The sequence below is a fragment of the Rhinolophus hipposideros genome (assembly GCF_964194185.1).
Source record: "Rhinolophus hipposideros genome assembly, chromosome: 21".
Taxonomy (NCBI): Eukaryota; Metazoa; Chordata; class Mammalia; order Chiroptera; family Rhinolophidae; genus Rhinolophus; species Rhinolophus hipposideros.
Window position 1 is genome coordinate 32,560,884 of NC_138067.1, and position 10,662 is coordinate 32,571,545.

Consider the following 10,662-nt stretch of genomic DNA (forward strand, 5'->3'; position numbering starts at 1 on the left):
CGGAAGAGTGATGTGTGGGACTGGCTCATCTGGCTCCTAGGAACAGACTATGGGCATCTCTTCCCAACTCATGATCAGCAATTTTGCATTGGGAGCTTGGAAGCAGCCATGTGGGAGTATTTATACCATGAGAAGTGGCATACGCTACAAATCATAGCTTCTTGCTGCCCCCACCCTGTCCCACACCCAGAAGGCCAGTTGCTAAACATGTACCAGCACTCCAATAGCCATATAGTCAGAAGGGCCAGGCTTATGTGGGCCCAGCTTCCCGAAGGACGGGTCTGGGAGTCTTAAAGCACCATGTTCTGACCGCCCATCTCTGTGGGTGAAGTGAAACAGATCATGGCCAACGTTCCCCTTCACCCTGGGCTGCACAAACCCAGCTTACAGCTGAATTCCATTTGAACAAAGATTTAAAAAACTAAAACTGGCAATTCTCCAGCTGTTCCCCTTCTATTTCTTCTCTCTTAATTTAATCACTTTTTATTTGTCTACTTGTATTAGGACTCTTGGAAACAAGTGACTGAAACTTAAACTGACGGAAGCAACAAAGAGATTGATTAGTCTCTCAGGGGCTAGTTTGGCTTCAGGCACACCTGCAGTTAGAAGCTCTGACAATGGCCTCGGCCTCAATTTTTCCTCCATCTTTTGGCTTTGCTCTTCTCTAAGGACCCATAGGCCTAGGCATGCAGGTGACCCCAGTGGGCAGGCAGAGAGAGAGATTCTCTTTTAACATTTCCAAGAAAAACTCTTTGGCTCTGATTGGCCTGTGTTGAGTCACATGCCTGCCTCTGGACCAATCACTGAAGCCAGAGAAACTGTTGTTCTGACTGGCCACGCCCACTACTCTGATTCAGACTTTGGATAAATTTCACGAGGTTGACATTCTTGACCAAAAGGAGGCCTCGACTTACAATTCATGAGATGAATGACACCTGCGATGGTCTAGTTTCCTAGCCTAAACTCTGATCCTGAGCTCCTGTGAAACACAGAAACAACTAGATTTTAAAGCACACATGCTGTAAGACACCTAAAGAAGAATAATACACACAACTGAGCCCTTGAAGCATCAGAGACATCCCTGCTCCACCCATCAGGAGGGTCCAGGCGTGGGTGTCTTCTTGCTAATGGGTGAGGGATTGGTGCCCCAGGCTGAACTCACTGTTCACTGGCCCTCCCATTGGGGTTTACATATTGGACACGGGCTTGGCTGGGCTTGAGCCAGGAGCCCACCTGCACCCTGAGCAGGCTGCTGGCTCTCCTGGGGACCTACGTGAGCTTGACCACATTCAAACCACGTGCTAGTGCTTTCCTTTCTTATGTTTTGGTTCACACCGTTGGCCTCGTGCCTGAACCCTGTGGATGCTGGATGCAGATTCCTTCCATAGAGGGTTCATGCCTCTAAAATTCCCTTCTTTGGAGAGTAGAGAATCTCATTGTGAGGGCTCTGTGACCTCCGGCAGTGAATCTCTCTGAGCCTCATTTTTCTCATCTGTCAAATGGGGAATAACATGCGTCTCATGCAGTTGTTACACGAAATACTCAAGTTTGTTCGAGTGAAGCCCTGCCCAAGGTGAAGGGGGCCAGTTATGACTGATGAGAGCTTTAGCGTCAGCAGGCATTGGGCTTGAACCCGACCCCTCTATTCCCTGCCACCCAACCTTGAGAGAGTCGTTTCCCCTCCAAGCCTCTGTTTCTCCTTGCGTAGAATGAAGACTCCAAAACTTTCCACAGCGGTGTCTGTTTTGTGCGTGCTGTTATTCATCAGATGGCCGTGCTTTTTAAAGAGGATGTTTGCTTGTCTGTCTAGCATACCTTCCACCTTCTAGAAATAGCAAAGCGATTTCCCCTAGGACCAGTGCATCATCCATCAGAGTGTGGTCTTGGTGAGGCTATGGGTCAGGGTCCCGGGTACCCCATGGGCCAAGGACTAGGTGAGGGTCAAGCTCAGCCACCAGACCCTCTCCCTTGGGAATCTGAATTACTCTGTCAAATATATCTTAGCAATACTCATACAAAAGTCCAAAGTAACTTTCAAAGTTGTTCCTATTTTATGACTTAGAAGAAAATAAATCTGTTATATAGATATCATAAAGACCCATAACTATACATAAAAATTATATAGGAGGAATATGAATTATATAATAACCCATCTACAGCCATATCTGTATTTCTCAAAATTATTAGTGTATTCACACAACTATTAACCAAGCAGTTAAAAATTCAGGAACTATTATCCTTTATTCAGTCTTTTAAAGTTGCTGCCTGAAATGTTTAAAAATAATACAAACCATATTAAACCTGGAAAGCCAATTTCAGTTACTCCTTGGGAATTTGAACTTGGAACAGACCAACAAGGGCAGAAAAAAAGTTGGCGTGCTAAGTAAATAAATGTATAACCTCTGCTCCCCAGAGCCCTGAGCTGGTCTGGTTCCTGTGCTTTCCAAGATCGGGGTGTCCAGCTTTCTTTCTTTTCTTTGAGCTAGGCTTAACCTTCCAAGAAGTTCCTCTTTGCTTACGTTGGCCAGAGTTGAGGGTCCTGTCCCTTGCATGTGGGGAGCCCTACATGACAAGCATCCTTGAGGGTTACTGTGAAGACTGACCAAGAACCGTGAGCAGCTCCAGCCACATAGGCGGCTGCTCAGGAAACGTGAGCTCCTTCTCACCTGTGAGATGAGGACAGAGACCTGAAAAGACTGAGCATGGTCTGCGTGAAGCACTTCTCAGGGCCTGCACAGGGAAAAAGAACTCTCTGTCCTCTCATCCAGTCATCCAGGAGAGGCCGGTGAGGCTGGGCCTTGCTTACCATCCAGTGCCTCTCCCCAGGCTCCAAGGAGGCTGGCACACATGGTTTAGAGGGCCCCTGTGGAGTTTACCTCCATGCCAGGGCAACAGGTAAGTGAACAACATAACTGGGCATGTGGAAGGAGATAGGTTGAGAACTGGCCCCGAAAGGCTAAGGTTTATTACAGGCAGAGGATACAAGCAAAATCAGCCAAGGGAAAAGGTACACACAGCGATGTCTGGAGGAGACCAGGTGTCAGCTTCCAGTGTCCTCTCTCTGGTGGACTCACAGGGACACCCTGACTCCTGTCGCAATGAGTGGTGACAACATGTGTATTATCTACCAGGGATGCCCATAGGAGACGTGGTGCCCAAGGTTTTCACTGGGTGGGTGGTCACGTGGGCACCCTCTGTCCTGTATGTAGGAACCTTCCCAAGGCCCAGAAAGAAAACAGACGGTCGGCATAAACAAGCGTTATGATGATACCAAAAGGGACTGAAAAAACACCAGCTGGAATCGAGCAGCCAACCCTGACAAATGTCATAGAAACCACGCCAAACTCCTGAGCATCATGGGGAGGATTTAATGAGCTGATTCACGTAAAGCCCGTCCAGAGCACTGGGACCCAGTAAGGGGTTGGTGGCTTCTGGGGCCTCCCTCCCGCCTCCCTGCCCACCTGTCCCACTGCCCTCCACCAACGCCATCCTGGACAGCTTCCTGCTGGTCCCTGTTCCACCCGCGTCCTCCTGCCCTCCTCTTTTTCATAGTAGCGGGGCGTCCATTTCAAACATCAGCCAGGTCAGTGTCTACTCACTCCAAGTAAGAACCAGTGAGGTAATCAGGCTCCAGGTGCCCCGACCCCATTGTCAGCACAATTTCCTTCCTGTCCTTTCAGGCCTCACCACCACCATGCCTCTCTCCTCTGCCTTCCTCTGTTTTTCTCCTTTGATGTGCGATATACTTGCATTTTAATTAGCTTAGTGTTTCTTCCTCCCCAGTCCCTGAAATGTAACCCATGAGGGAAGAGACTTAACTTTATTCGTAGTTTTGTCCCTAGTTAAACTGTGTGAATGTGGGTGATTGGCATTCTAACCTTTAAAATGAGCAACACTTCTCTGTCCCCGCTGAGAACCTTCATAAATTCTTCCTGTTTCTGCCTTTGCAATGCTGTTCTTTGTCCCCAAACTTCGTATGTAAGCAAAGCTGTTGTCTCCTCTGCTAAACCCATGATCCCACTTTTAGGATGTGACCGGAAGAGAGAAAGGCCTTAAACCCCAACTCGGGCTCACCTGACCCCTCGATGGCATCGTCAAATTCCACTTGGAAGAGGTAACCGGTGTTCCAGACGTAGAGGCAGGCTGCCGCTTCGTAGGAGACCTGGAGAGGCTGCAGCCGGGGGTCGTAGACGCTGTCCCTCCAGCAAATGTTGATGGGGGACTGCCGGGTGCCCCCTGACACAGAGGCCGGTCCCTTCCAGAGAGGGTGCACTGTGGGCAGAGAGAAGGGAGAAGAAACTCTGATGATGGATGGACCTTACTTGAGCTTCAGAGGCAGAAAGCAGAGATCCCAGAAGAGCCAGCCCTGCCTGGAGCCTGGGGTCAGCAGATGGTCAGCCCGTACCTGTGTAGGGTCCCTGTTCCATGCCCTCTCTGGACCGTTCCCAGGCACCAATTTTTCTGCAGTACATTGATTTGTGGCCATTGTCATAGTGCTGTCCCAGGAAGTCCATGCCCTGTGGTTCCAGCCCAGCCCCGGGGAAGCAGGTGGGTGAGGGCAGCCCATGGGGAGGGAGGCAGAGTGCAGAGTAGTTCAGAACCTCTTCCCATGATATCACGCCCGCCTGGATGGTAGGGCTGAAACTTCAGTCTCCCACAAGGAGGCAGTGAAAGTGCTCCAGCAGCAAGAAAATTGAGCAGAACGACTCCCCCATCCCTCTTTCTCCAGGTTCCTGCTGTTCTGGGCTGCCAACCAGACCTGGCAGAGGTTCTCTGTTCTTTGTGGACCCTTGAGGGAACTCCCCCCAACTCTTCTGGCAGTGGCCACCCAAGGCCTGAAATTCCACCATCAGATTCGTGTGTCAGCTTTCCATATAAAAGTGGACACGTTGCTGACAGATGGCCTATATACGAGGTCTGGCAATTAAGTTCGAGAACTTGTTGCAATGATGTTGCTAAACTTTTTTGCTATCAGAGGGATTATTCATTATGAATTTGTACCAACTGGACAAACAGTTAACCAAGTTTACTATTTGGAAGTGCTGAAAATGCTGTGTGAAAAGGTTAGACGACCTGGACTTTTCGCCAACAATTCATGGCCCTTGCATCACGACAATGCACCAGCTCCCACAGCACTGTCTGTGAGGGAGTTTTTAGCCAGGAAACAAATAACTGTATTGGAACACCCTCCCTACTCACCTGATCTGGCCCCCAATGACTTCTTTCTTTACCCGAAGATAAAGGAACTATTGAAAGGAAGACATTTTGATGATATTCAGGACATCAAGGGTAATACGACAACAGCTCTGATGGCCATTCCAGAAAAAGAGTTCCAAAATGGCTTTGAAGGGTGGACTAGGCGCTGGCATTGGTGCATAGATTCCCCAGGGGAGGACTTCGAAGGCGACCATAGTGATATTCAGCAATGAGGTAGGTAGCACTTTTTCTAGGATGAGTTCATGAACTTAATTGTCTTTTCGCCTATATATATTAAAATGATTTACGTGTAGATTTGAGAGCACACTTGGGATGTGCACAGAGTCGGGACCTGGAGGCAGCACAGTGAAGAGGTGCCACTTTCCACATATGGGACGTGACCATGTGGGTTCATCATGGGCAAGAAACATCCAACCATGTGAAAGACTCAGTGTTTATGAAATCACAGCAGTGGAGGCTGCGATGGTGGCGTGCGGCCGTGGCCGGCATCTTACCCGATTCCCGGGATACAGACTGGGGGCCTGGCAGGTAATGTAATGAGGCAGCCGACTCTCAACCTGGAGCTGAGAGGCGGTAGGCAAAGGTGAGCCCTGTGGCGATCTGGAAGGCATGGCAGCATCTGTTGCCAGAGCTTTCAGTTTTTCAAGAGGGGATAAAAATGCAGATTTTCCTATGAAGTTTTCCCGTTTAAGTGTTGCTGATTAATTTTGTGTTCAAGTTTTCAACATTGTGGAGGGGGGAAGACACATTTGTAACCAAATAACCCAGCTCTCTCAACTCACTACCTGAGTTATTGAGCAGATTCTTTACCTTTGGCACCCAGCCCACACCCTCAGGCTCAGTTTCCTCATCCATAGAACAAGAATAATAGTGTCTAATAACAGCAGGTTGGCTGCAATTAGATGAGATAGCTTGTGGAATCCACTTTAGCTCCAGCTCCTGCCTTACAGCCCAGCAGAGACCTTTGTTCCACAGAGACCCCCGTCCAGGGCCCTGAAGCAATGACTCGGCCAAGCTAAGGGAAAGAGCAGCCTGAAATGTTCTGTAGGCACATCCCTCCCTCCTGCTGCTTTCTCCTTGTCCTGGATGACAACAGACTCAGAGCTGGATAATTGGCCTGGACCTTTGTCTGCATGTCCTTTGTTGCAGTCTCCTTTCATTCAGAGCTGTACCTGGCTTCCATTGTCTGTTCTCTCCCAGAGCCCCTCTGAAGCACAACCACGATTGTGTCTGATGGGAAGAGACACTTAACAAACAGTGCAGCCCTCCCAAACCACCCTCGTGTCAATCCCTGTGGGGAAACGGAGATTCAACACGGCTGCACAGCCCTGCACATCGCTAGAAGATGGGCATAGCTGAGGGCCGCAGGGGTGGCCCTCCTCTACCCGCGGACTCAGCTGCCCCCGACACAGAGATGCAAGACGCAGGAGAGTGCGAGGTTTTAGGTTACATTTGTGGAACTGCATGAAGAGGCTGCGAAACATGAAACATGTGTGCTGAACACCATCCTTACCATAGGGTAAAATGGTGTTGCCTATCGCACCCTGCAAAGACCGTGTTTCCCTGAAAATAAGCCCTAGCCGGACCATCAGCTCTAATGCATCTTTTGGAGCAAAAATTAATATAAGACTGGGTATTATATTATGTTATACCCAGTCTTATATTAAAATAAGACCTGGTATTATTGTATCATATTATATTTATATTATATGATACCGGGTCTTGTAGTAAAATAAGACTGGGTCTTATATTAATTTTTGCTCCAAAAGATGCATTAGAGGGCCGGCCCAGTGGCTCAGGTGGTTGGAGCTCTGTGCTCCTAACTCCGAAGGCTGCTGGTTCGATTCCCACATGGGCCAGCGGGCTCTCAACCACAAGGTTGCCGGTTCAACTCCTCAAGTCCCAGAAGGGATGGTGGGCTCTGCCCCCTGCAACTAAGATTGAACACGGCACCTTGAGCTGAGCTGCCACTGAGCTCCTGGATGGCTGAGTTGGTTGGACCATCACTGGAGCTGATGGTCTGGCTAGGTCTTATTTTCGGGGAAACACAGGTGATGACGCTGCTTGAATCCTGTATAGGTTTCCCATGTTTGCTCAAGTTGGCCATGTATCTTCAGGACCAAGCTGGTGTCAGCAAAGTAAGTCTTGCCATAACTAAAGCAGCTCTCTGATGGGAAGTAATAAAGGTGAAGGATTATCCTCTTTTTTCCATCGTTCCACAAATATTCATAGCTCTCCTTTTATAAGTCCAGCACTGGCCCAAGTGCAGAGAAAAATGAGAGACACGTTGAACAGAACGGGACACGCCCCCAGCTTGGAGCGCAGCTCATCCCACCAGTGTGGGCCAAACCAAGAAGCCCTGCAGACCCGTGAGCAAATACCTATTAAAATGTTTGAGAACACGAGTGGTGTGCTGGTGAAACTTTGATAACCAGCTCTACTGGGGCATAAGAAGCCCTGATGTGTAGCGTTTGTCAATTATCACCATGTGTGACAACTCCCACCGTAGCCAATGTTAAGCTACCAACATGGACATCACTGATGACAGACGTAAGAAGAGATACGTACCGTTGGTAGCAGGTAGCTTCTGCACTCACAGAGACATGGCCAGGGAATGCTTAAATGAAATGGTCCCTGAAATTATTTCCAAGCATGTTACAACTCTTTGACTTTTCTCTCTGGGCCAAACCACCAGTGAGTCTCATTTTTAGTAACAAACTTTCTTTTTTTCCCCCAATTGAAATATTCTGCCCAATCCCAATAAACAAAACACTGAATGAGAGGAATGGATTCCTCTGGAAGTTCTAGTCTTCCCTGTTTGGCAGAATAAATCCTGTTTACTGTGAAATTCTGAAATAACAGTGCCCTAGGGTTCCCCTGCCAGCTGTTGGACTACCGCAGCATAAACCAGATTTAGGCACTCGACACAAAGTTGCTGTTACTCTGTCCTGTGCAAGTGTGCAAAGATGAGGGGGGAGTATGGTTTACTAGATAAAAATTGGATGTCACCCACTAGGGCAATGGTTAAATACAGGGACGTGCATGCTTTGTCCCTGGTGACGTAATGGTGATAATAACGCACGGAGAGTACTTCTGAGATGCCAGACTCTGGTCTAAGCCTCTCCACGTAACACCTCATTTTGTGTTTCCAATGGCACTGTGTAATAAGTACGCTTATTACCTTCCGTTTACAGGTGAGGAAACTGAGGCTCACAGAGGTTAATAAACTTGCTAAGGGGCACACATCTGCACAGTGATGGGGCGAAGTTTCCATTTAGGTGGTCTGATGCTCTACCTGGTTGTACTAAGTAGGGACGGGTACTGAGACACAATGACGGAATTGTCTACAGTTAAGAAAACCGAGGTGCAGGTCAGCATATAAAGTGGAGGTACTTTTATTTTTTTGAAAAGTCTTGTGCATGGGTGGATGCGTTTCTATGTGCATGAGGGAAAGCGTCAGAAAGCTGCCCTGCAAACTACTCATAGCAGTTGCCTCCCTGGGAATTGGTGTTGGAGGGGGACAGGTGGGAGGGTCTTTCTATAGGAGCACAGACGCTGCTGTATGTTTGAAACGTACAGGTAGGTCTGGGGTTGGACGTGAGGTGCTGCATTTTACAGCAGCCTTCCATGTGGTGCTGCTGCTGGTCTGGGGGCCCTGCTCTGAGTGTGGGGTAACTGAAAGGACCAGGGTTAGGGTTTGGGACAAGGCTTCCATCCCATCCCCTCCTGGGGAGGGGGTTTTCGACGTGGATCCCTGTGACTTTGGTTTCATTTCCGTGCCACATCCTGGAGGACTCCGTGGGTTTCCTGCTTTCTGGGACCTGTAGGAACTCCTGAATCCCACAATCCTCTTGGAGCTTAAGCCCGAGCTCACCCCAAAGGGTGTTGTCCAACACACCCTAGGCTGCCGGCTCTCACCTTCACAGGCCTGAGTTCTGGCCTACCAGGAACCCAAGTGGAGCTGAAATGCTGTAAATCGCCCTGTGGTTTCGAGACAAGACAGCTCGGCATTGTCCTCAGGTACGGACCAACAGATTAACTGGAAAGAGCTAATAATGCTCACTAAAAGCCTGGTGTGTTCCAGGCTTTCCACTCACATCGTTTCTTTTTTATGCTGCCCCATGCAGCACTTAGTTTTATAGATGAGGAAACTGAGGTTCATGGAGGTGAAGCAACCCGCCCAGCTCTCACGACAAGTGTCTCTTGGCCCACCCCACCGGAGCGACAGGTTCTGACGCCCCTGCTCTTTCAACTACCCAATCTTGGAAGCTGTGAAATATTTACATCAGAAGCCAACTTTTCAGCCTTTGATGCAGGCCTTTTATTTGACAGGAAGAATCTGAGACCCAGAAAGAGGGCGCAATGAGTCCAAGTTCAAAGAGCATTAACTGCGCCAACGTCAGGATGAGGCTGACCTGCGGCAGTCTCAGGACAGAGCTGCGTGGGGGGTCTACTTATTGCATGTTTGCTGAGAAGGTTCTCTGCTGGAGGGGTTCTGGAGATCGAATGACTGGCTCCTTTCCCCTCAGGAAAAGGATGTTGCATGATAACAACTCCTCTTGGTGTGGGGCGGCACTTGCTACCTGTTTTGTTCTAAGCCTGTTGCCTCACCCCCACCACCCAGTGAATCTGAGGTTAAAGGACTTGCCCAAGGTCATCCATGGGAAAAGAGACAGAGTGGAAATGTGAACCCAAGAATTCCGGCTCCAGACTGTCTTCCATTTTGAAAGACACCGTAAAATTGGACAAACATCAAATCGCAGTTGGGGAAATTCGAAGAAATCTAAGAAGTTCTACTTACAAGCGTTATTTCTATTTCTCCGTGCACAGGGACGCTGGGAGCACGGTCGCTCTGGCCTCAGCAGATGACCTCGTAGAGTCCCCCACACCTGCTTGACCAAGATGGAGAAACCTGAGGACTTCGGATACTTCCTGCCCCATATCAAGGTCCTTAGCATCTTGGGTCTGTCTGTTCCCCTCAGAGCCCGATAGAGGGTGATCTTTTTCCTACTATGTGGCCTCACTTTGATTGGGACAGTGGTGGAGTGGATTGGACCTCTTGCTGTAAAAACTCACCTAAACCATGAACCTGATGGTTAAATTTCAACCGTCCCAGCTTCTAGAATGACACTCGGTGTGGCTTAGGGGTGGGTGTGCTGGGACAAGTGGCCTATGCAGTGGCCAGGCCTCTGGGGTCACTGTGCTTTGATCTGGTAAACAGCTGGGTGAGCTAGTCAGGCACACAGGTGAGGGCAAAGTCTCGCTGATTCGGGGTTGACCTCTTGTTTGAAGCCATATGGCTCTCTGGCCTCAGGCCACCCCAGAGCAGGCACAAAGCCAGGCTGTATGTATGTACAGGAAGCAATAGGTTCAAAAGTGTGGGGATGGGAAGCAGCCAAAGCTGGGGTGGGGGGTGGGGCAGGTGAGCAGGGGACCTCTCTGCCT

General features: G+C 49.2%; 1 protein-coding gene across 1 annotated transcript in view; it reads right to left on the reverse strand.

Annotated features, from left to right (window-relative positions):
• Positions 1 to 10,175, reverse strand: part of CA5A (carbonic anhydrase 5A) — a gene marked incomplete at its 5' end in the record, with an annotated part of 31,623 nt that extends 21,448 nt beyond the window's left edge. The window contains 2 exons of the mRNA XM_081033000.1: positions 4,075 to 4,272; positions 10,019 to 10,175. Of these exons, the coding sequence (XP_080889126.1) occupies positions 4,075 to 4,272; positions 10,019 to 10,175 (355 nt within the window). The remainder of the gene's footprint in view (positions 1 to 4,074; positions 4,273 to 10,018) is intronic.
• Positions 10,176 to 10,662: the final 487 nt, after the last annotated feature.